Below are 27,030 nucleotides of genomic sequence, written 5' to 3'. Positions count from 1 at the left end.
TCCTGGAAAGATAATTACCGGTAGGTCTAATGCCTATTTTCCAGGACGTCCCTCCTGACAGCACCCTGGAGAGTACCAAAGCACCTCCTCAGGGTGGGATTACCGCTTGGAGAACCTTTCTCCCAAATGCAGTATGTTGACCAGACAAAACATCAAGTTTATAATGTTTACAAAAGGTATTGGCGCTAGCCCATGTTGCTGCCTTACAAATCTGCCCCAGAGAGGCGCCTGCCCTCTCAGCCCAAGAAGTAGCTATCCCTCGTGTAGAGTGTGCATGAAGACCCTCCGGAGGGACCCCATTGGACTGGTAAGCCTCAGAGATCACAGTCGTGATCCAACGAGCGATAGAGGCCTTCTTTCCCTTATTCTTTCCCCAAAACAGAATGAACAAATTTGGGTCTATGCGCCATGAGCTGGTGGCTGCTACGTAATCTAAGACTGCCTGTCTGACATCAAGGGAATGAAGAACTTTTTCTTTTGCGTTAGAGGGGTTATTACAGAAAGAAGGTAACACGATTTCCTGATTTCTGTTCTTTGCCGATCCTACTTTTGGAATAAATGAGGGATCTAATTTAAGAATTAAACTGTCCTCTCTAATCTGTAGGTATGGGTCCCTTGTACACAGGGCCTGAATTTCCCCCACCCTCTTGGCCGTGGTAACTGCCACTAAAAATGCTGTCTTACGTGTGAGGGTTGATATGGGCATATTATCGGCCGAGGCGTATGCATTTTTACATAGGAATCTGAGGACCAAGTTGAGGTCCCAGGGAGGCGTCAATTGCCTAATGGTGGGGCGCAACCTCTGAGTAGCTCGAATAAATCTGACCACCCACGGGTGAGATGCTAGGGGATAGTCAAGAAAAGAGCTAAGTGCAGAGATCTGCACTCTCAAGGTGCTTGGTTTAAGACCCTTCTTGAACCCAGCCTGCAAGAAATTTAGGATTCTAGGTATGTCAGGAGTGTCTGCCGCAACCTCAGACCTGCCACCCTCCAGACAGAAACGCTTCCAAATCTTTAAATAGATTGTCGATGTGACTGGCTTCCTGCTGGATTTAATAGTGGCTATCACTTGGTCTGATAAGCCTCTTGCCTTCAGGATGTCCCCTTCAGGATCCATGCTGAGAGATGGAGTTTCTCTGGATTCGAGTGATAAACTGGACCTTGGTGGATTACATCCTCCCTGAGAGGAAGCTGTATTGGGTTCTCGATCGCCAAGTCTGCTAGCAGAGGGAACCAGCTCCTTCTTGGCCAGTATGGGACAATCAAGATAACCTGAGCTCGATCCTCCTTGATCTTTCGGAAAACGGCTGGGATCAGAGCCAGAGGTGGAAATGCATATAAGAGGGGTTCCGTCCAATCCTGGCTCAACCAGTCTACCCCTTCCGGGAGGTCCAGTGGGTTCAGAGAGAAGAATCTTGAGACCCTCGAGTTTCTTCTGTTTGCAAACAGGTCTATACTGGGAGTTCCCCAACGAAGACATAAATCGCGGAAGATATCGTGGTTGAGTTCCCACTCTGTTGCGAACACCCACCTTCTGCTCAGGTAGTCTGCTATGACGTTTTGAGAGCCCTCCAGGTGAATTGCAGAGATAGATAGGACCGAATTTTCCACCCAGCGAAATATTCTTCCTGGTAGATCCTGGAGCAAATGGTGTCTTGAGCCCCCCTGATGTTTCAGGAAAGAGTCCGCTGTCACATTGTCGGATAGTATCCTGACATGACGATTCGCAAGAGTGTCTCGATTTCTTCTCAAGGCCTCCCACACCGCATTCAGCTCCTTGAAGTTGGAGGAGCTGTGAATGACATGTGCTGGCCACCTTCCTTGTAGGATCTTGCCCTTTAGATGGGCTCCCCATCCCCATGCACTGGCATCTGCAGTGACTACCACGTAGGGGGAGGTAGACCATAGTACTCCCACTCTTAGGTTCTCCGGCTGTGTCCACCAGAGGAGAGACCTTCGTACTGGATCTGTTAGCTTCAAAATACTGTCCAGTGAATACTGACGACGATCCCATTTGGAGAGAATTAACCTCTGCAGAGGTCTTGAATGAGACTGTGCCCATCTGACGCATGGTATACAGGCCGTCATTAGACCTAGTATTCTCATAGCCATCCTTATTGAGGCTCTGTGCTCCAGTAGGCACCTGATCTGCATCTGAATTGCCTCTAGCCTGTTTTCGGGCAGCAGGGATATCCTGCTTCTGGAATCTAGACACACTCCCAAGAAGGTCTTCCTGTGTTCCGGAGTCAGATCGGACTTCTGCCAGTTTACGACCCATCCTAATTGTTCCATTACCGATACGGTCCGTCTCCTGTGGGCTGACAGTGTCTCCGGCGATCTTGCTACAAGTAGAAAGTCGTCGAGATATGGAACTATTATGATCCCCTGGTTTCTCAGGAAGGCGACGATCTCCGACACCAACTTTGTGAATATACGAGGTGCCGAGGCAAGCCCGACGGGAAGGCATTGAAACTGGTAGTGACAGGTCCGGGACGGCAGAGCTACAGCAAACCTCAGAAGCCTCTGGGATGAGGGGTGGATGGGTACCTGATAATAGGCACTCTTCAGGTCGAGAGTGCACATCACAGCGTCCTGGTCTATGAGGTGAATTGCTGATTGTATGGACTCCATACGGAACCTTTTGTACCTGACCCAGGCATTTAAAGGTTTCAAATTTATTATCGTGCAGGAGTCGCCGGATGGCTTTGTGATGGAGAATAGAGAAGAGTAGTGTCCCTGGCCTACTTCTAGTGGCGGGACCGGAATTATGACTTCTGAAGAGAGCATCTCTTGCAAGTCTGACATCATGGCAGAGCCCTGCGTGACCACCGTAGGTGCGATGTATCTTTCTGGAGGGGTGGAATAAAGCTCGATACTGTAACCCTCCGCTATCGTCCGGAGGACCCACTGATTCTGGGTGATTTGGGCCCAACTCCCTGCAAAGTGGCGGAGCCTTCCCCCGATATATGTGGCGTCATTGTGTTTTGGGCTTAGAGGAGGGGCTGAAGAAGAAACTCCTGTTCTTATTTCCCTGTCTACGGGAACCCCTATAAGATCCTCTATTGGATCTACCCCCTCTGAAATCATACTGTCTCCTGAAGGGGAATCCTTTCCAAAAGGACTGAGACCTCTTAGGTTTGTCCTCCGGAAAACCCTTCTTTTTATCCAAGGCGGACTCTAGAATATTATCTAGAGATGGACCAAATACTCTTGACCCTGAAAAGGGGATTGAGCAGAGCTTGGTCTTAGAGGCATTATCTCCTGACCAGGATCTTAGCCAAACCGCCCTTCTAGCTGTGTTAGATAACGAGCCGCTTCTAGCTGAGAATCTAACCGACTCTGCTGTCATATCAGACAGAAAGGCCATGGCGGATTTCATAATAGGAAGGGAGCTCAATATGTCGGACCTCGGGGTTTTATTGGACAGATGCTCTTCCAACTGCCCCATCCATAGGTACATAGATCTGGCCACCGAAGTGGCTGCTATGTTAGTCTTAATAAGGGCCGCAGAAGATTCCAAGGCCCTCTTTAGAAGGATGTCAGCCTTTCTGTCCATGGGATCGCGCAAATTTGATGAGTCCTCGAAGGGAATGGCTGTCTTTTAGCAACCTTTGCCACCGGAATGTCTATTTTGGGTATCTCTTCCCAAAGCTTGACTTCCTCAGGCTCGAATGGTAAGCGAGCCTTAAAGTCACGAGACAGTACCAGCCGACGTTCAGCCACCTTCCACTCTTCCAGTATCATAGCTTTAATATGCTCGCTAACAGGAAAGACTGTCTGTCAATGTGACATAAGTCCCCCAAACATCAGGTCCTGTCTGGATTGTGGCTTAGATGTCTCTTCTATCTGCATCGTGCTTCGCACTGCCTGCACAAGTTCATTCGTCTCCTCTGCCTGGAAGAGGTATTTCCTATGGTAGTCCTGGCTCCCTGATGGGAGCTCCCCCTCTTCTTCTGAGACGGAGTCCTCTGGGTCGGACCTGTCCTCAGAACTAAACTCCAGCTCTTTCAAGTCTCGCTCCCGTCTGGCTCTCTTGCGGCCAGGGATGGGGCTGGACTGCCCTGAAATATTGGACAAGGAAGCCTGAACTTCTTTCCGGATTAGGGACCTCATCTCGGATAAAAGTGAAGATTGTTCGTCCCTCATAACCTTAGATGTGCAAGATGCACACAAAGCTTTGCCATGGGATTCCGGGAGCTTCATATGGCATATAGGGCACCTGCTGGACTTTGCAGAGGCCTTGCCGGGTTTCTTAGCTGAAGCTGGAGCTGGGGGGACAGCGGGGGTTCCCTTATCCTTAAATGACATAAGATAGGGAGTAAATTTGATAGGCCTGCTGTGCGTGCAGTGAGGGGAGTCTGCGCTATGCGCACTTACCCCTTCCTCGCCTGGCAAGTCTCCTTCCATCCTTAGGGTAGGTAGAGTAGTTGCCGTGCTCCGGATCCTTGGATAGGAGCGTCTCTGCTGCTATGCGTTCCAGCGCACGCACTTCCCCGCTTTACAACGCCACCGGAAGTGACGTTACCAGATGCCGTGAAACCGGAAGTGACGCGGTTCCCTGTGATACCCGGAAGACATCGTGCAGGTCGAGATGCCGCTCAGAATGCCGCGACTCCCTGCCACCTGGAACCGCGTCCGCAGCCGAGAGCCTGCCTCTGGAAGGAGTGACTGCCACCAGGAGCCTCGCCCGCTCCTGGTCTTTGGAGCAGAGGGACTCTCCCCTGGAGAGTTTCTACCCTGAGCCTATTGACAGGGGGAAGGGTATTGGCAAGCCGCACGATCCCCCTGAGCTCCGGTAAGCCTGCGCAGCTTCTCTCGTGCATCCCTCCTTGCAGGGACAGGAAAAACACTGAGGATTGGGGGTGGGACATGACCTTTTAAACTCTCGTGTGTTTCCTGTCCCAGCAAAGGGGAGGAAGACGACCTCCCGGGTGCTGTCAGGAGGGACGTCCTGGAAAGTTTATTAACCCTTCAGGTGCTTCACAGCAGCAGAAGCAACATGGAAGGAAAAAATGAACATTTAACTTTTTAGTCACAAAAATGATCTTTTAGCAACATTTTTTTATTTTCCCAAGGGTAAAAAGAGAAACTGGACCCCAAAAGTTATTGTACAATTTGTCCTGAGTGCGCCGATACCCCATATGTGTGTGTGTGTGTGGGGGGGGGGGAAGACCACTGTTTGGGCGCACGACAGGGCTCGGAAGGGAAGGAGCACCATTTGACTTTTTCACTGAAAAATTGGCTCCAATCTTTAGCGGACACCATGTCGCGTTTGGAGAGCCCCTGTATGCCTAAACATTGGAGCTCCCCCACAAGTGATCCCATTTTGGAAACTAGACCCCCCAAGGAACTTATCTAGATGCATAGTGAGCACTTTGAATCCCCAGGTTCTTCACAAATTGATATGTAAAAATGAAAAAGTACTTTTTTTTCACAAAAAAATTCTTTTAGCCTCAATTTCTTCATTTCCACATGGGCAAAAGGATAAAATGGATCCTAAAATGTGTTGGGCAATTACTCCTGAGTACACGGATACCTCACATGTGGGGGTAAACCACTGTTTGGGCACACGGCAGGGCTCGGAAGGGAAGGAGCGCCATTTGAATGAAAAATTAGCTCCAATCGTTAGCGGACACCATGTCGCGTTTGGAGAGCCCCTGTGTGCCTAAACATTGGAGCTCCCCCACATGTGACCCCATTTTGGAAACTAGACCTCCCGTGGAACTAATCTAGATGTGCGGTGACCACTTTTAACCCCCAAGTGCTTCACAGAAGTTTATAACGCAGAGCCGTGAAAATAAAAAAATCATTTTTCTTTCCTCAAAAATGATGTTTTAGCAAGCAATTTTTTATTTTCACAAGGGTAACAGGAGAAATTGGACCCCAATAGTTGTTGTCCAGTTTGTCCTGAGTATGCTGGTACCCCATATGTGGGGGTAAACTACTGTTTGGACGCACGACGGGGCTCGGAAGGGAGGGAGCACTATATGACTTTTTGAACGCAAGATTGGCTGGAATCAATGGTGGCGCCATGTTGCGTTTGGAGACCCCTGATGTGCCTAAACAATGGAAACCCCTCAATTCTAACTCCAACACTAACCCAAACACACCCCTAACCCTAATCCCAACTCTAGCCATAACCCTAATCACAACCCTAACCCCAACACACCCCTAACCACAACCCTAACCCCAACACACCCCTAACCCTAATCCCAACCCTAACCCCAACACACACCTAACCACAACCCTAACCCCAACACACCCCTAACCATAACCCTAACCACAAGCCTAATCTTAACCCTATTTCCAACCCTAGCCCTAAATCCAACCCTAACTCTAATTCCAACCCAAACCCTAAGGCTATGTGCCCACGTTGCGGATTCGTGTGAGATTTTTCCGCAGCATTTTTGAAAAATCCGCAGGTAAAAGGCACTGCGTTTTACCTGCGGATTTACCGCGGATTTCCAGTGTTTTTTGTGCGGATTTCACCTGCGGATTCCTATTGAGGAACAGGTGTAAAATGCTGCGGAACCTGCACAAAAAATTGACATGCTGCGGAAAATACAACGCGTTTCCGCGCAGTATTTTCCGCACCATGGGCACAGCGAATTTGGTTTTCTATAGGTTTACATGGTACTGTAAACCTGATGGAAAACTGCTACGAATCCGCAGCTGCCAATCCGCTGCAGATCCGCAGCCAAATCCGCACCGTGTGCACATAGCCTAATTCTAAGGGTATGTGCACATGCTGCGGAAAAAGCTGCGGATCCGCAGCGTTTCCACAGCTGCGGGTCTGCAGCAGTTTCCCATGAGTTTACAGTTCAATGTAAACCTATGGGAAACAAAAAACGCTGTGCACATGCTGCGGAAAAAACTGCGTGGAAACGCAGCGGTTTACATTCCGCAGCATGTCACTTCTTTCTGCGGATTCCGCAGCGGTTTTACAGCTGCTCCTATGGAAAACCGCAGTTGTAAAACCGCAGTGAAATCCACAGGAAAACCGCAGAAAAACTGCGGTAAATCCGCGATAAATCCGCAGCGGTTTTGCACTGCGGATTTATCAAATTCGCTGCGGAAAAATCCGCAGAGGACCAGAGTACGTGTGCACATAGCCTTACCCTAACCCTAATTCTAACCCTAACCCTAGCACTAACCCTAGCCCTAACCCTAGTGGAAAAATAAACGTAAATATATTTTCTTCATTTTATTATTGTCCCTACCTATGGGGGTGATAAAGGGGGGGTTCATTTACTATTTTTTTTATTTTGATCACTGTGATAAAACCTAACATGGAACGAATCTGCCAGCCGGCAGATTTGGCGGTCGCACTGCGCATGCGCCCGCCATTTTGGAAGATGGCCGCGCCCATGGAACAGACGGAGGGACACCGGGAGGCTCGGTGTTATGATCCTAGTGGCAAGGATCGCAAGTAGGACTAGCTAAGTAACTAAACCGACTACAAACTCTGGGGAAGTGGTAACTGAATTGACCGCAACCTGATCCTATCCGCAAACAACTATAGGCAGCCGTGGAACGTTACCTGAAAATCCTAGACGTCTCTTCACAGCCTGAGAAACTGACTATTCCTAGAGGGAACGAAAGTCCTCACTTGCCTCAGTGAAATGACCCCAAAGATATAGAATAGCCCCCCACAAATATTAACGGTGAGTTAAGGGGAAAGCACAAACGCAGAGATGAAATTAGATTTAGCAAATGAGGCCCGCTAACACTAGAAAGCAGAAAATAGAATGGGAACTGTGCGGTCAATTAAAAACCCTATTCAAAATATCCACGCAGAGATCGCTCGAGCCCCCGCACCAACTAACGGTGCGGGGGAAGCAACTCTGTACCCCAGAGCAAACCAGCAGAAGAAATCACATATTAGCAAGCTGGACTAAACTCATCATACACAGAAATCATATTGCAGACTGATGAGCAAAAAATAATTAAACAGAACTTAGCTTCTCCTGAAGAGACTGAAACCGAAGATAATCAGGAGTAATCAGAATAGCACTGTACATTGACAGCCGGCAACAAGTGGAAGTGAAACAGAGCTAAATAGGAAACTCCTAAGTGAATAACGAGGCAGCTGATCAGCCACAGACCCGCAGGATAACAAACAAAGCCACCAGGGGGAGCCCAAAAAAAAAGTCACACAATACCACCTGTGACCACAAGAGGGAGCCTGAAAACAGAGTTCACAACAGCTCGGTAAGTATGAGAGGGGGGGGCATCGGAGCACAGGGGGGGGGATCGGAGCACAGGGGGGGGATCGGAGCACAGGGGGGGGATCGGAGCACAGGGGGAGCGGACAGGAGGACGGGGGAGCAGACAGGAGGACGGAGGGGAGCGGAGCACAGGACGGAGGACTGGGGAGGAGATCGGTGGCGGTGGGGGGCAGATCAGGGTTTCCTGATTTTAATATTTCGCCACTTTTCATAGGTGAAATATTACAAATTGCTCTGATTGGCTGTTGCACTTTCAACAGCCAATCAGAGCGATTGTGGCCACGTGGGGGCAAAGCCACCCCCCCCCCCCGGGCTAAGGTACCACTCCCCCTGTCCCTGCAGATCGGGTGAAATTGGAGTTAACCCTTTCACCCAATCTGCAGGGACGCGATCCCTCCATGACGCCACACAGGCGTCACAGGTCGGATTGGCACCAACTTTCATCACGCCTACGTGGCGTCACAGGTCGGGAAGGGGTTAACAAGATTCCCGATGCCGGCATTGGCCACACAGCCCCAAAGCATGATGGAACCTCCACCAAATTTTACTGTGGGTAGCAAGTGTTTTTTTGCCGCCATGCATAACGCCTTTTTGTATGACCAAACAACTCAATCTTGGTTTCATCAGTCCACAGGACCTTCTTCCAAAAAGAAATTGGCTTCTCCAAATGTGCTTTTGCATACCTCAGCCGACTGTTTGTGGCGTGCTTGCAGAAACGGCTTCTTTCGCATCACTCTCCCATACATAGTTATTATTATTATTATACATTTTTATAGCGCCATTTATTCCATGGCGCTTTACATGTGAAATATGGGGCAAATATAGACAAAAACATTAAACATGAGCAAAAAACAAGGCACACGGGTACATAAGGAGGAAGGACCCTGCCCGCGAGGGCTCACAGTCTGCAGGGGATGGGTGAAGATACACTAGGAGAGGGTAGAGCTGGTTGTGTGGCGGTTCAGTAGGTTCAGGATCACTGCAGGCTGTAGGCTTGTCAGAAGAGGTACATAGTTACATAGTTATTAAGGTTGAAGGAAGACTAAGTCCATCTAGTTCAACCCATAGCCTAACCTAACATGCCCTAACATGTTGATCCAGAGGATGGCAAAAAAAAACATGCGGCAAAGAGTAAGCTCCACCTTGGGGAAAAAAATTCCTTCCCAACTCCACATACGGCAATCAGACTAGTTCCCTGGATCAACGCCCTATCAAGGAATCTAGTGTATATACCCTGTAACATTATACTTTTCCAGAAAGGTATCCAGTCCCCTCTTAAATTTAAGTAATGAATCACTCATTACAACATCATACGGCAGAGAGTTCCATAGTCTCACTGCTCTTACAGTAAAGAATCTGCGTCTGTAAATATGCTTAAACCTTCTTTCCTCCAGACGTAGAGGATGCCCCCTTGTCTCTGTCACCGGTCTATGATTAAAAAGATCACCAGCAAGGTCTTTGTACTGTCCCCTCATATATTTATACATTAAAATAAGATCACCCCTTAGTCTTCGTTTTTCCAAACTAAATAGCCCCAAGTGTAATAACCTATCTTGGTATTGCAGACCCCCCAGTCCTCTAATAACCTTGGTCGCTCTTCTCTGCACCCGCTCCAGTTCAGCTTTGTCTTTCTTATACACCGGAGACCAGAACTGTGCACATTATTCTAAGTGTGGTCGAACTAGTGACTTGTATAGAGGTAAAATTATGTTCTCCTCATGAGCATCTATGCCTCTTTTAATACATCCCATTATTTTATTTGCCTTTGTAGCAGCTGCCTGACACTGGCCACTGAATATGAGTTTGTCATCCACCCATACACCCAGGTCTTTTTCATTGACGGTTTTGCCCAGAGTTTTAGAATTAAGCACATAGTTATACATCTTATTACTTCTACCCAAGTGCATGACCTTACATTTATCCCCATTAAAGCTCATTTGCCATTTGTCAGCCCAAACTTCTAGTTTACATAAATCATCCTGTAATATAAAATTGTCCTCCCCTGTATTGATTACCCTGCAGAGTTTAGTGTCATCTGCAAATATTGAAATTCTACTCTGAATGCCCCCTACAAGGTCATTAATAAATATGTTAAAAAGAAGAGGGCCCAATACTGACCCCTGTGGTACCCCACTGCTAACCGCGACCCAGTCCGAGTGTGCTCCATTAATAACCACCCTTTGTTTCCTATCCCTGAGCCAGCTCTCAATCCACTTACACATATTTTCCCGTATCCCCATTATTCTCATTTTATGTAACAACCTTTTGTGTGGCACCGTATCAAAAGCTTTTGAAAAGTCCATATACACTACATCCACTAGGCTCCCTTGGTCCAGTCCGGAACTTACCTCTTCATAGAAGCTGATCAAATTAGTCTGACATGAACGGTCCCTAGTAAACCCATGCTGATATTGGGTCATGAGGTTATTCCTCTTCAGATACTCCAGTATAGCATCCCTTAGAATGCCCTCCAGGATTTTAACCACAGTAGAGGTTAAGCTTACTGGCCTATAATTACCGAGTTCAGTTTTTGTCCCCTTTTTGAACATTGGCACCACATTTGCTATACGCCAGTCCTGTGGTACAGACCCTGTTATTATGGACTCTTTAAAGATTAAAAATAATGGTTTATCAATGACTGTACTTAATTCCTGCAGTACTCTAGGGTGTATCCCATCCGGGCCGGAGATTTGTCAATTTTAGTGATTTTTAGACGCCGCCGTACTTCCTGCTGGGTTAAGCAGGTGACACTTAATGGGGAATTTTTGTTATCACTGATCATATTGTCATCCATGGGATTTTCTTTTGTAAATACTGATGAAAAAAGTCATTTAGCATATTGGCTTTTTCCTCATCCTCATCCACCATTTCACCCAGACTATTTTTAAGGGGGGCCAACACTCTCATTTTTTAGTTTCTTACTATTTATGTAGTTAAAGAATATTTTGGGATTATTTTTACTCTCTCTGGCAAGGAGTCTCTCGGTCTCAATCTTTGCTGCCTTGATTTGCTTTTTACAGAATTTATTTAATTTTTATTTAATTTTTTGTATTTATTTAATGCCTCCTCACTACCTACTTCCTTTAATTCTCTAAATGCTTTCTTTTTGTCACTTATTGCGCCCCTTACAGCTCTATTTAGCCATATTGGTTTCCTCCTATTTCTAGTATGTTTATTCCCATACGGTATATACTGTGCACAGGTCCTATCCAGGATGCTAATAAACGTCTCCCATTTTCTTTGTGTATTTTTTGCCCTCCTGAAGTTTAGTGTCCTTGTCACCCCTCTACTACACAACTTATTAAAGGAGACATGAAAACTTATTATTTTGTGATCACTATTCCCCAAGTGACCCCCACCCCTTATATTTGCTATGCGGTCTGGCCTGTTGGTTAATATTAGGTCTAGCAGTGCCCCCATCCTTGTTGGGTCCTGAACCAGTTGTGAAAGGTAATTGTCTCTCATAGTTGTCAAAAACCGATTACCTTTGCTGGAACTGCAGGTTTCTGTTCCCCAATCTATTTCAGGGAAGTTGAAGTCCCCCATAATAATGACTTATCCTTGAGTCGCAGCTTCATCTATTTGCTTTACGAGGATATTCTCCATTGCTTCCATTATTTTTGGAGATTTCTAACAAACCCCTATCAGTAATTTAATACAGCTTCTCCTTGTGCAAAGTGCGTTGTATAGTTGACCGATGCACAGTGACACCATCTGCAGCAAGTTGATGCTGCAGCTCTCTGGAGGTGGTCTGAGGATTGTCCTTGACTTATCTCACCATTCTTCTTCTCTGCCTTTCTGATGTTTTTCTTGGCCTGACACTTCTGGCCTTAACAAGAACTGTACCTGTGTTCTTCCATTTCCTTACTATGTTCCTCACAGTGGAAATTGACAGGTTAAATCTCTGAGACAGCTTTTTGTATCCTTCCCCTGAACAATGCAGATTGCACATTTTCTGTTAGTACAATAAACCTCATTTCAAGGCAGAAACATTACTGTGTCCAACAGTTATTAGATATATGAAACTGAAATAGCTGTTGCAAAAAAAACAAATTTTATAAAACATTAAGCTTAAGATTAATAGGGGTGCCCAAACACTTTCATATAACTGTATATTACTAATATTACCCTGGATGGAGGAAAAGAAGATTTACTACAAGACCAATATTTCTAATGACACCCGTGGCCTGCTGGGGTAAGTGACAGAGTCAGCGACTTTGTGCTCTGTCACAACTCTTAACAGTATGAGTGTCTTGAGAACACCGATTCTGTTAATGTAGCAGACAAGGCAGCCCACAACCAGACAGGCCCCTCTGGCATTTGCCAGAATTGCCAGATAGCCAGTCCGGCCCTGGTCTCCACACACTAGCTCAAATAAGAGAACTTAAAGAGAAAAACTAGTGAGAATGCAGAATACAAGAGATACTTTGACCAGAAATGTATTAATCCTCTTGTATATACAACAGCTAATCCTGAAATGGAGCGGTGGTTGTGCATATAAGACTTGGTCAACAGGTTTTTCGGCACATCATCTGAGAGCAGTATGATGCAGAGACAGAGAACCTGATTTCAGTCATGTATCACTTACCTGGGCTGCTCAGTGCAATTTTAATAAAATCCATGTTTTATGTGCAAGAAATTATCACTAGCTAACATTCTAATTAGACTGTATGAAGTCCGCTGTCACGTCACAGCGATTCTCTTAGGGAATTTTTGGATGTGCGGTCCAAGTCCACTTTTCTATTGGACTTGTTATTTTGTATAGCATATCCCCTATTTTTTTCCTTGGTAAGAGCACTCCTCCCATTTGACCTAGGTGTTTATAGATTAGCAAAACACTTAAGGTACCTTCACACGAAACGACTTTACAACGAGAACGACAACGATCCGTGACGTTACAGCGTCCTGGATAGAGATATCGTTGTGTTTGACACGCAGCAGCGATCTGGATCCTGCTGTGATATCGCTGGTCGTTGATTAAAGTTCAGAACTTTATTTGGTCGTCAGATCGGCGTGTATCGTCGTGTTTGAAAGCAAAAGCAACGATGCCAGCAATGTTAAACATGGAGCTAACGACCTGTGAGAACGATAAGTGCGTCACCGCTACGTCACAGGATCGCTCCTGCGTCGTTCTGGAGCTGCGGTGTTTGACATCTCTACAGCGATGTAAACAGCGACGCTGCAGCGATCGGATCGTTGTCGTTCTCGTTGTAAAGTCGTTTCGTGTGAAGGTACCTTAAGAGGGGTTCCACCTATTTTGCTCTCAGCTTTCTGGCTGAGACCACATGGAAAGCAACTTTTCTCTTGGTGTAGTGTGGCTGACAGTCTCTGCTGTACTGTGCCTGTGGGGCAGGATAACCTGGAGCCATGGGGCTTTATCTTGCAGTATGGGTACTCTGGGGCACCTGGATCGCTCACCTCGATGGGGTGTTATTGTAATGGCCGTGGCTGCTGCACCTTTACACTCTGGGAACCACTAAGAGGCTCGCTGTGACAGTGGGCTTCATACAGTCTGATCAGAATATTAACCAAGAATACAGCGTTCAGATTTGTAAAGGTTTGCTTAGCCGTAATAGATCAATGTATACAATTTGGATGTGCAGTCCATGGCTATTTTTTTCTACGCTTATTTATTTTAGGCTATTAAATGAGGAATAACCTGAAACAAACATGTTGCCGGTTGTTTAATGCTACACAAATGGACCGCAACTTAGTTTTGAGAAATAAACCAGAGTTTTAACAGTTTGTAAACTTTTAAATCATTATTTAAGGTTAGGTTTACTTCTGTTTTCTTACTTTTTTTTGTGGATTTATAGCACCCTTTTAATAACAATTGGGGGACGCGTTGCCTTATCCAATTAATCATATTCAAAATTCAGAAAAGGAAAAAATAAAACCTAGCATGATTAACAAGAGAGGATTAGTCATAGATCCTATAAAAACTAAAGCCACGAGGGCAAGGTGGAGAGCCAAACATAGAAAATGTGCAGCCATTTGCCTTGTCTGTGTACATTTTAGATTTCTATTTTATAGACTATAACTTTAGTTTACCGTACTTGGTGCTTAGATATTTGTTTTTATCCCCTCCAGAAAAGCTCATAGGGGTAACTGCGGCACCCTGCTGGGAGGTGGATGAGGCATGTAGCTGGTCTTCAAGGCTTGGCTTGTTCAAACTCAATGATAAAAATTGGAAATAGCAGGGCCAGATCCATTTATCTTTTAATATTCCATAAGACCTGAATCTGAATCAGGAAAACCGAGTTGCATTCCCGTGTGCGCAGTTTGTGACCCTCTGTACGTCACTCGTCTTAGTCAACAAATTAGATTGTGGACTCAGTGGAACATGAAGCCGAGGACTATCTGCACAATCAAGTGAGTGAAGAAAGGTTTCCTCTCCATTACAAGGACAGAACCTTGGCGTTTTCTGGCAGACCGCCACTAAATTACCCTTCATACAGACTCTTAGGAGGTGAACAAGAGAAGGTTTCCAGTTTACCAATACTATGCTGAGATAATCACTAAACAGTAGTGTGTGTGTGTGTGTGTGTGTGTGTGTGTGTGTGTGTGTGTGTGTGTGTGTGTGTGTGTGTGTGTGTGTGTGTGTGTGTGTGGTACTTGTAGTATGTCTCAATTTACAATGTACTTGCTGGTTCCAGTCCTTCAAGTTTACATTCTGTGCTTGACAGTAGAGCATTTTCCGTTTCGACCCACGACCGACGCTGCGTTCAAGCCCCTCCTTAGTCACGACTGACGCATAGATAAACTATGTGGCTAGCTTATGTACTGAAAAGAGCCAATAAGTCGCCCCCTTCATACACAGCACTGACAACAACGTGCAGACACAACTCAAGCTCTTCTGTGTCAGACTATGCTTGGCCGCGCCTGTGATAAAGAAGCCCTCCCATCTCTATTTTTTAATGTGTGTATATGTATGTAACTAGCTGTTTCGTGCCAGCTAACGCTCGGCATGCTCATTGCCATCTAATTTACGCTGCTAGTGATTAAAGTAAAGTAAATAATGACATTCAATAGCGCTTACGCAGGTGGTAAATGAACTTAAAATGAACTTAATAACAATAATAATAAAAAATCTTAATAATACTAATACATTTTATTCACAGTGTAAAATCAAAAGCAAACTGGATTTGTGTGGTAATGTGTGGGGACAGAGCCTCGTGTGGTGATGTGTGGGGGCGGAGCTACTGTGCAGGGGCGGGATTAGCGAGTAATCACAATGCCTCTTATATATATACATAGATATGAGTGTATTAATCTACTCCCCTTTCACCGCTCTCTCCAGGATCCAGCGCTGTTCTGCTCCTCTTCTCAGTGAGGTCACCGCTCTGCAGACTCTATGGGACACGCTGCGCTCTGCATGACATTTACTATATAGGCCTATGGAGCGGCAGAACAAGGCTTCATAGACTTACATCGTAAAACAGATTCCGGCTCACACAGACTGACCTGGCTAGACGCAATTGCACTAACATCACTGAGAAGTGAAGCAAAACGGCGCTGGACACCGGAGAGGGCGGCGGTAGGTGAGAATATTAATACATACACACTAGATTACATGCATACTGGATATACACGCATTAATTAAAAAATATATAGATGGGCTGCTTCTTTAATTGAAGAATTTCTTCCAGTTAAACACAATTACAGATATTATTTAGGTGGAAAACTCTAACTTATAATGGTGTCTCTTCACCGTTTATGAACACTTCCATAAGCCCACTGTACGTACTAACATAGGGGCACACTAAAGACGGCCGTATTTCCCATAGCAGTGCATGGACTGGCCCGGCACCTCTCCTGACCGGAGCGTGACAGTGTGATGTTTTTTGCTGCCGCTGTCACACTCAGGTCAGGAGAGCAGACGGTCAGTCCGAGGATTGCCATGCGATCCTTACACGAGAAATACGGCGGTCTGTCTGCCCCCCCTAGGAGACTAGCTAGGTTGGCTGTATTCGGAATATAACATGCGGACTTGGCACCTACAGCAATCCTGTCAATGTTAAAGGGAACCTGACCGCTGACACATGCAGGTGAATCCCTGCACACAGTCAGAGACCTGTCAATCATTGGCAGCGGGTGGAGAGAAGGTGTCGGCTACCCGCCTGTCTGACATGTCTCCCGCGCAGCTCGGTCTCCGGCGGATATTATAGCTTGAGACAAACACACCTGGCTGGAATCATACGGCCAGCGTCTGGTACATGCTGCTTGTGGACCGGGCTGCATGTATCAGCTTTCAGGTTCCCTTTAAGGATGTTAAAATGAATATTTAAGTAACAAATTAGGATAAAAAGATTAAAGATGACACGTTGCCCTATCAGGACTACATCTATCAACCGCATATAAAAAAAACAAAACACATTGATAATATCCATAAAAATCAAGAAACCTAACCAGCTTGTTCTGCAACTATCCTGCCCTCTGTAACCATGTCCACAGCACGTTGTTGAAATAAAGGACAAAGGTTTTTTTATCGGAAGATTTGTGTGGTGCTGCTACTTTCTTCCCTATTTGGATTTCCACATTGATAATATCTAACCTGTTGGCTGCCTTCCCCATTGACGATAGGTGCCGGTAGCAGAGGAATTTCGGTTGCCAGTAGTGGGGTGGTGTCCAGTGGTGGAGGATGATGATCGGCCATCACTGATAAAACATACATTTACAGCGGATTCAATCCCTGCAACATAAAAAGCGTGAAAAAGGTTTATATACATCTTAATACAAGCCAGAGAATTTACATACAGTATGAATTGCTTTCAAGAAAAGTCCGCATACCATCAGTGACCAACATCATTCTTTAGGGATCTGCTTGTACTTCGCTAACGATAACAATAGTTAATCTTACCTGCCAACCATCGAATGTGTCTACATAGGGGTGTCCGGACTAGGCTGATGGTTTTGGCAAGTGCTATTGCCTATCTCTCTTTTTTGTTTTCCTAGACTGCGGACCTAGTCTAGTTTAGGGGTCTGTCCTTGAAAACATGCTCTCTGAGAACGGGAATGTTCCGGTATGGATGGCTATAATCTCACAATGCGGTAATACGGTGTCATTTTCACTGTATTACCAAAGACCGTTTTGCGAAAATCGTGACAAAAGCCCATGATTTCAGAGAAATAGGTCAATAAACACAAACACCATCTTTACACAAGCATGACAATGAGGATATTATTTCTTTTTTACCTACATTGCATATATTTGTGCCTCAAAACAATTATTGCAATTGAGCCTCATTAAACATGTTGCACTAGTTTTGTTACTACAGGCTCTTCATTTCCCTGCAAATTAAAATTTAATGTGGTCTGAGGTCATGAATCAGCTAAGAGGAGCTCAGAAAAAAGACAGCTAAAGAGTTAAACTCCTTGTCAGACCAGGCTGACAAAGATAATTAAAGGGTTGAGATAAAAATCCACTGAAACATGCTAACAACTGGTCCCATGCCATAACAAAGTAGGAGGTAAAGATGGACACTCCCAATAACATTGGTACTACAAAAATCATGGAGTTTAAGTCCACAATATAGTAAAAAGTGATTTTATTGAATAATACAGCATAACAATAAATAAAACGTATAAGCAAAGTCAAAAATGCAGAAAAAGGCTCAGATATGAAGGACATAAACACATCACTTATGGGAACAGGATCAGGGAAAGCTGTGCCCTAAAAAATGTCAATAGACTAATTAATAACGGCATAAAGTGCTTAATGCATACAAAGTGCAGCACATTTGCCCCCCAGGGTCACTAAAAGGTCATAGATTCAGCCCTAAGCTGTATATAGCAAGCACGATCTCCTATAGGGAACAAGTGTTATTAACTCCCTAGTGTGTGAGAGCATGCATGATATGAATTGAAACACAAACTGGGTCAAATATGAAGCAAAGTAATAGCTAAGGCCAGCTTACCCATCAAGCTGCCTGTGTGATGTGATGTTCAGTGCAGCCCCGACACGCGTTTCGCATGGGCTTCCTCGGGGGAGCTGTGAAACGCGCGTCGGGGCTGTACTGGACATCACATCACACAGGCAGCTTGATGGGTAAGCTGGCCTTAGCTATTACTTTGCTTCACATTCAACCCAGTTTGTGTTTCAATTCATATCATGCATGCTCTCACACTCTGGGGAGTTCAGAACACTTGTTCCCTATAGGGGAGCATATGAAAATCTCATACTTGCAGTCACGTCTCCGGAGAATCCTCACAGCGTGCAGTGCAGGCAATGTGAGGATTCACAAGTCTACAGTCATGTAGAGTAGCCTAAGGCCGGATTATCCCATTTAAGTAATTTGGTAGTAACCAGAAATCAACAGTGAAACACAGGGGATATAGAAGGATAACTGTGCACATTTTTTTTCTTACTGAAAACCAATTGTTAAAAAAAAAAAAAAAGAAAAAGAAACAGAAACTATAGATTTTAGTCCCAAATACATGCACATTGGTGGAGGATAACCCCTATATTTCAGATAGAATATGGTAGAATGGAAGCTTAGATGCAATATGTGTCAGCCAAAGTTATCTTCAACATAGGAAAGCAAAATAAAAGAAAAAAGTGTTGACCCAACCGGCCGTGTCAAGTGCTTATCACTTTCAGAGAATACATGTATGTTTAATAATTAAGTATATTTGTGCACCTTATTAACCTGCAGGCATGGAAAGTTACTTCAGTTAAACCAGTGATAACAATGTTAGCATTTTTTGTTTGTAAATCCAAAAATATGATATCTCAAAAACTATTCATAGAAAAAGTCAACTGTAGATAATTTCATTTTCCATTATATACAGATAAGGACAGTTCATTACTGGGGAACATGGCGCAGACAATCGGATTTCAGGGAGATTAGGTGAATTTGTGCTTCTTTCAAACATTTGGCTGTAATTTGAAACATTAAATAATGGAAATCAGATTGTGTTGCGGGGGCTGCTGTGTAATCACAGAAAGCTTGTGCACAAATAACAAATAATTGATTTCACACTTGACGCTTACAGCAAACAACTGCCAACCCTTCTCACTTTCAGTTGTTGTATTTTGTCTTTCCAAGCCAGAAGACGAATATTACACCTATTGCCGTGAAAGAGAAAAAAATAGTTAGATTTACAGTGCCGTGGTCCAGTCCGGTCCTTGACTAGGCATCCTTGGCGTTTACAAGACCCCAAAACATCATTAAGTCGCTGGGCCTAGTAAATGCTAAAGATGTCCATGACAATGTAGGGAGCAAAAGCAAAAAACGATTGTCATGGAGGCACAAATCACACAGAAACACTAAAAGAATTGACAAGCTGAAAATGTTCAAATACGCTGCAGTGCCCAAATTCAGTCACACAAAAAAAGTGGTGTGTGCGCATGAGATTTCTGAAATATCACAGGTTTTGCTGGTACCGAAAAATGCAATTTTATTTCTCCAGAAGAAAAAAAAAACTGTGACAACACATATGAACATGGCCTAACAGTAGTAGACTTCCAGCAGACGTGGTTACATAAATAAGCAGTACATTAATTTACCAGTGTCTATTCAAGGGGGAAGAAAATGGGGGCAGGCTAGACAGAAGTGCAATCAAGGTGATGTCACATGTGAATTGGCAAAACCTTAAGCCCTGTCCACATCTCTTCATCTTAAAAAAAAAAAGAAAAACTGGAGCATGTTCAGAGAAGAGCTACCAGGATGGTAAGCGGACTGCAAAGTAAGAGGAACGGGTAAAGGGAACCTGTCACCCCGTTTTTTCAAGATGAGATAAAAATAGCGTTAAATAGGGGCAGAGCTGTGCTTTACATTAGTGTATTTTTTGTGCCTTTATTCCCCACCTATGCTGCCGAAATACCTTTGTTAAGTCGCCGTTTTGGGCTGTCACTCACGCTGGTCTGGTCATATGGCCGTGGTGACATCGCTGTTTCTCCCCATATCTTGCTCATCTTTCCGTTGGTGGCGTAGTGGTGTGCGCATGCCCAGAAGGCGAATCCAGTGCACAGCTGAAGGAAAAGAGCGCGATCTGCGCTATTCAGCGTTTTATCGGTGGGCGCGGCCATCTTCCTGAGGCCGCGCGTGCGCAGATGGTACTGCTCGGCTTCCTGGGGCTTCAGGAAAATGGCCGCGGGATGCCGCGCGTGCGCAGATGGAGATTGCGGCGGCCATTTTCCTGAAGCCGAGTTCGCATCTCATCGCAGCCCATATGACCAGACCAGCGTGAGTGACAGCCCAAAACGGCGACTTTACAAAGGTATTTCGTCAGCATAGGTAGGGAATAAAGGCACAAAAAATACACTAACGTAAACCACAGCTCTGCCCCTATTTAACGCTATTTTTATCTCATCTTGAAAAAACGGGGTGACAGGTTCCCTTTAAAGGATCTGGGAATGTTTAGAGTGAAAAAAAGAAGGCTAAGAGGAGACTTGATAGCGGTCTACACATCTTAAGGGCTGTCACAGTGTAGAGGGATCATCCTTATTCTCATTTTCCCATGAAAACACGAGAAACTATAGAATGAAACTGAAAAGGGAGAAGATACAGATTAGATATTAGAAAAAAAAATTGACGGTGATGGTGATCAATGAGTGGAACAGGCTGCCACAAGAGGTGGTGAGTTCTCCCTAAATGGAAGTCTTCAAACAAAGGCTGGACAGACATCTGTCTAAGATGGTTTAGTGACTCCTGCATTGACAGGGGGTTGGACACGATGATCCTGGAGGTCCATTCCAACTCTAACATTCTATGACTTTAATCAAGCCTTTTCCATGTAACTTCTGGTCTAGAAACTCTAACATTCTATGATATTAAGGCTTTGGTCAGAAGGGCTCCAAGGTTGTATTCACACAAGGCAGGATCCATCACCCATGCAACCTTCTCTCGGGCCTGCTGTTTTCACCCCTTTTTTGCATGGTGGTGGTGCACCTGTGTTGGTAGTAAAACAGAAAACTTCCCCCTCATCCTGCTGTTCTCCTGGGGTCTCCTGGTGTCGTAAAGTTTCTTATCCCCCAGACTCTAGCCCGCCTCTATGCACAGTGAAGTCTGGTATGCGATGAGAATGAGGAGAGGTGTAAATATTTCTACAAGACAGCATGTATCAGTAAAATATGTAGCTCAGTGGTCAGACTGAAAAAAGCAAGAATTCAGGATTTCTTTTTATATATAGAAATTAACAAGATTAGAAAATTAAAAAAAAAAAAAAAGTTTGTACATCCCTGCATCTAACCTGCTGTATTTTAACAGGCCCATAATGGAAATTACACTTTGCTACTGTATGTTCACACTAATGTTGTGGCTTTAATCCATAATTCAGCAACATGACTTATGACAGATGCTTTTCTGAGCAAATCATGGGAGAAAGCAACAGCAGTGTGAACCGAGCTGTAAGCGATAAATAAATCAATGTACAGTACCAGGATTACACTACATTATTAATACACAGCATTGTTAACTTCATTTAGTTTGGTAAAAGATTTTTGTTAAGTCGCACTAAGGCTATGTGCACACGTTCAGGATTTTTCAGGTTTTTTTTCATGTTTTCACGGCCATTTTCCGTGGGAAAAACACTTAAAAAACACATACATAAGCATCCCATCATTTTTAATGCATTCTGCAATTTTTGTGCACGTGATGCGTTTTTTTTCTGCGAAAAAATACATTGTGGTAAAAAACGCAGCATGTTCATTAATTTTGCGGATCTTTTGCGTTTTTCCCGCTATTTAATGCATTGGGAAGCTCCGAAAAAAACCGCGCAAAAAAAACGCATGCAGATTTCTTGCAGAAAATGTCCGGTTTTGATCAGGAAATTTCTGCAAGAAATCCTGACGTGTGCACATAGCCTTACAGTTGGATACAAGAATGAACACTGAGGACCAATTACATAAAGCACAGATCAATGGCTTATCAGTCTAATGGTGGGTAATCCAATGTAACCAACTGATCAAACCACTCAAGTCTATGGGGTGGAGGAAATATGCAGAATGGGAAGATGCATGCTACTTTCACACATCAGGATTTTGCAGTCTGGCACAATCCGGCAAGTTTTGACAAAAACTGAAGTCCAAATTGTATCCCCGTGATAAAAAAAACAAACAAAAAAACGGATCCAGCAAAAAAACGGTTCCGTTGCATCAGTTTTTCACAATTTGCAATAGATCAGTTTTTTCTAAAATTCGCCGGATCCTGCCTGACGGCAAAAAACTGATGTGTGAAAGCAACCTTAGGCTATGTGCACACGTCGAGTAAATGGATGCAGAAATTTCAGCATCTATTGACAGGAAAAATGCAGCTGCAAAAACGCAAAGAGAATTGACATGCTACAGATTATTTTCTGCACCAAATCTGCAAGTCAAAAATACTCAACATGTACACGATACTTTAGGTTTCTCATTCACTTTACTGGCTACTGGAATGCTTCAGGTTTTGCTAGCAAATCTGCATCAAACCTGTAATGTGTGCACAAGCCCTTAGGCCGGGTGCCCATGAATCGCAACTAGCAGCGCTTTGGACACAGCATATGTTCGCTGCGTCCAAAGCGCGGCCTTCTCTCTGCATGGTAAATCTGCATGTGTTCACTGAGACTAGTGTCTCCGCAAGAGAAATTGACATGCTGCGGTCTTGAAAGACGCGCCTCATGTCAGTCTCCGCAGGTCATCTGCAGGCACCGATGCACGCATAGTGGACATGGGATTTCTAGAAATCCCAGCCACTATGCTGTAACATCTGGACGCTGCGGGTTTGATGCTGCATAAATATGCAGAATCAAACCCACAGTACTTACTGATCGTGGGCATATACCCTTACAGTTTCCAGCAAAATCCTTTGTTCTCCAGGCAGATAAGCCAGTGCTTGGTGAGTTTGGCACTCAGCTTTGCCTATATAAAAAAAAAAAAAAAAAAAAAAAAAAACCACGACATGAGAGCACGGCCAAACATTCATGTGCATGGGAGAGTTGTGAGAGATGGAGGTTGTCTGAACATAATTAATATTTATGAGCAATAGCGATGAGCGAACGTGCTGGGATAAGGTGTTATCGGAGCATGCACATGTGCTAATAGAGTGTCTTCAGTGTGGTCTAATAATACAGGGCTGTGGAGTTAGTAAGCCTAACCTCCGACTCCTCAATTTCCATGACACAGACTCCGACTCCACAGCCCTGTCTGAATCCCCACGCCTGTATGTCTCGTGGATGTTCGACAGCAGCAACACATGCAGTGATTACCAAATCTCTTGAAATGGTATCAGGAAATTAAGTATATCTCTCAGAAAATTATTGAAATTACACGTTTTGTTATACACGTGTCTACTTCCTTAGTGTGTGTATTGGAAAACACACAGAAAAAAACTTAAGAAAAGAAAAAAAGGCAAATTAGACAACTTCAAACAAAATCTCCAAAATGGTCTGGCCAATATTGTTGTCACCTTTAACTCAATATTTGGTTGCACACCATTTGGAATAAATTGCTGCAATCAATTGCTTCCTATAACCACCAACAAGCTTCTTTTACCTCAGCTGGAATTTTGGACCACTCTTCTTTTGCAAACTGCTCCAGGTCTCTCATACTCTCATATTTGAAGGATGCCTTCTCCCAACAACAATTTTAAGATCTCTCCACAGGTGTGCAATGGGATTTAGATCCAGACTCATTGCTGCCACTTCAGAACTCTCCAGCGCTTTGTTTCCATCCAGTTCTGGGTGCTTCTTAAGTAGGTTTGGGGTTATTGTTCTGCTGGAAGATCCATGACCTAGGATGCAAAGCCAGCTTTCTGACACTGGGAACTATACTGCGACCTACAATCCTTTGATAATCTTCAGATTTCATTATGCCCTGCACACAGTCAAGGCACCAAGTGCCAGAGGCAGTAAACCAACCTCAAAATATCTTTTAACTTCCTCCATATTTGATTGTAGGTACTGTGTTCTTTTCTTTCTAGGCATCATTCCGTTTTCGGTCAACAGTAGAATGATGTGAAAAGGTGCCAACAATTTTGGCCAGCTCATTTTTGGGTGAAATTATGTCCAGTTTGCTTTTTTTTTTTACCCTTTGTTTTTTTTGGGTTTTTTTTTTGCATTTTTTCAATACACACAAACCAAATAAACATGTGTATAATATGACATGTAATTTAAATCATTTTCTGGGAGAAATACTTCATTTTCTGCAATTATTTCAAGGGTGCCAACACTTTCGCCTTGACTGTATACCGCCAGTATTGGCTTTACTTACCTTCTTTCTGTCTCTGAGGTTCTGGACCTCCCGCCCGGAGCACACTCTTCGTTTTACGTGCTGTGTCCAGGTTAGGCTCCTTACCTCTGTGAGTTATAAACTCTCGGCCATTCTGCTAGGTGTCCTGACCCAAGACCTTTCTCTAATCCATCATTCTGTTAATTCGGTCACTATTCTCTTATTCTCAGCTAGGATCTCACTATCCTCTGTCTTGGTCTTGTCTCTCATTAGGGACATCCATGTCATGCAGCACTGCTCACATTCTTGCTACTCACACGGAGCCATTTCTGACATTAAGACAAGAAGCAGTGTCTGTTCCATCAGCTTAGCCCTTCCTACTCTGGGCTAATCCCAAGCATTAACTCATACTTTCTATACTGTCAAACAACACCAATCATTAACACCACTAACATACAGCACAATTCACATTCCTATAACTCACTTGTTCTTCAAGGGAGAAAAGCGGGCAATATGTCTATCTCCTTACACATTTGACAATCACACCTTTCATTGTCTACGGGATTGCCGGAAACGACTAAATCCCGTAGTCTGATTCTCCTGCAGTTCCATTGACAATGAACAGAGCAGAGGTCAAGCTTGTCCACCTACACTTTATTCAAGATGATGAGTGAGTGCCATGTTCTTGGCTTTCCAAAGCCACATTTTCAAGATCTCTGGTCTGATCTCTAGCAAGGTAAACTCCAATCCTATGAACACGGAATAACTTCCTATTTTAAGACTATTTTTCAACTTTGCATTTGGGAAATGAAGAATTTATAAAATTCTGTACAAAGGTATACATATTAAGGAGCTAAAAAGTTTGGAGACACAAGGGTAAGGTCAAACTAGAATGACGTACAATTACTGAGTGAAATTGTAGGACCAGCCAAATTACTATCAAAAATGTCAATATCATCCTTTCCTGACCATTTTATTAATGGGCTAATAGTAAAAAAAAATACATTTTACAAGTAAATAAACTGATCAGATTATTGACCTCCTATTCATGCATGTACAGAGAGAAGGAAAAATGTCTCTCTTTCATCCTGTGTTGGCACACTGAACAGCAGGTGGAGACGACAAGAGCCATGCCATGATCTTTATTCACCGATGACTGGTTAAACAGGGCGTCCAAGCCAACCAAAGGGATCAAAGGGTAGGACACGGACATATTTGCTTGTTATGGCTGCCACCTAGAGAACATACTTTTCTTTCCAGGTTTCCGCAGCCCTGCATCTTACCGCTCTTTAAATACCGTGTTTACACCCTTCCTATGTGACGTAAGCTTTATATGATCAGCATCGATCAATCTGCAAAGAAGGTGGTAAATAATTGCTTCACGAGTACATCACGAAGGGTGATCCAAAGTCATTTATCATAGTCAACGTTTAAAGCCAAACACTCCATCAACCATTTCCACACATCCAAATGAGCATACGATTCAATGTTACGGGACACTGACAATTATGGAACACTATTACCATAAATACCAAACCTAGTAATGGGGAATAAAAAATATAAACAACTATAAACACAGCATGTGAGTTTATATATTGATACAGTATACGGTATATAGGAGCGGCACAACACAGTTGTTTCATGCTGAACACAATTACTTATTAAAGGGTTATTTCCAAAGTATCAAATTAGTCCCCTTTTTACATCATGGGAATCAACTTGCTGAGACCACCAGTGATTCTGAGATACTGAATAAGGCAGAAGTGCATATGATCGACTTCTGCTCCATTCTCCTTATATTGGACTGCCAAGGAAAGCCAAGAGCTGTACTTTACTCCATTCATTGTCAGTGGGACTTCTGGAGAAGAGGACAAGCACCGATCAAGATATGGCTCTGAACGTTGTTTTTAAGTGGGGGGGGGGGGAAATAACCTTTAAAGGGAATCTGTCAGCAGGTTTTGCTGAGAGCAGTGTAACGTAGACAAAGAGAAGCGGAATCCAACGATGTATCACTCAGCTTACTGGGTGCAGAAGTTCTGACACAGAGTTCTTATAGAAGTCATAACCTGAAGCTGACCCCAATCACACCAGGCTCACCATGCACTAAGTCCAAAGATAGTGAGCTGCTTATCACAGGATGGGGCATTGCCGGACTAATGTAGTCCAGCAATGTTATTCTTAGTGATAAATCCTTTACAGCTAGTAAACAACAGCACAACAACAAGTGCCATCCCTGAATTCTGTGTTTCAGCATCTATTTCTTGCTTTCCTCAGATTACATAGCAAAAACCTGCTGACAGATTCCATTTAAGAGGAGATCTGTTACTAAGTTTCACAATATACATTATTATGCAGCTGAAGGCTTCACGAAAATGGCCGTCAGAGGCTGCGCGTGCGCACAATGAAATCTCGGCGGCGCTCAGCTTCAGGAAAATGGCCGCCGAGATCTCAATCTGCGGACACGCAGCCTCCGGCTGTCATTTTCCTGAAGCCTCAGGCGGCCCACCCCACGGCTTCAGGAAGATGGCTGCAGGGAAACCGGTGATGCACTCTGCACACCGTGGACACCGGGCCGCGGCGCCGCCACATTTCTGCAATCGGCATCCTGAAGACGGGACCCTGCTCAAGTGCACTCTACACCGCCCACCGCAG

At 44.4% G+C, this 27,030-nt stretch overlaps 1 protein-coding gene across 3 annotated transcripts in view; it reads right to left on the bottom strand.

Moving 5' to 3' along the window:
* FNDC3A (fibronectin type III domain containing 3A) overlaps window positions 1-27,030 on the bottom strand; it is a 381,088-nt gene that overhangs the window by 282,427 nt on the left and 71,631 nt on the right. For 2 of the 3 annotated variants that reach the window (XM_077298073.1, XM_077298077.1), the window contains exon 2: window positions 16,783-16,920. In XM_077298073.1, coding sequence (XP_077154188.1) covers window positions 16,783-16,902 — 120 coding nt within the window. In that variant the 5' untranslated portion in view covers window positions 16,903-16,920. Of the gene's footprint in view, window positions 1-16,782; window positions 16,921-19,221; window positions 19,297-27,030 lie in introns of all 3 variants that reach the window. The other variant, XM_077298074.1, reaches the window with a different exon arrangement.

Source organism: Ranitomeya variabilis, chromosome 3 (genome assembly GCF_051348905.1).
Source record: "Ranitomeya variabilis isolate aRanVar5 chromosome 3, aRanVar5.hap1, whole genome shotgun sequence".
NCBI lineage: Eukaryota > Metazoa > Chordata > Amphibia > Anura > Dendrobatidae > Ranitomeya > Ranitomeya variabilis.
The sequence above is the reverse complement of the archived record's forward strand: the minus strand, read 5'-3'. Positions and strand labels throughout refer to the sequence as shown.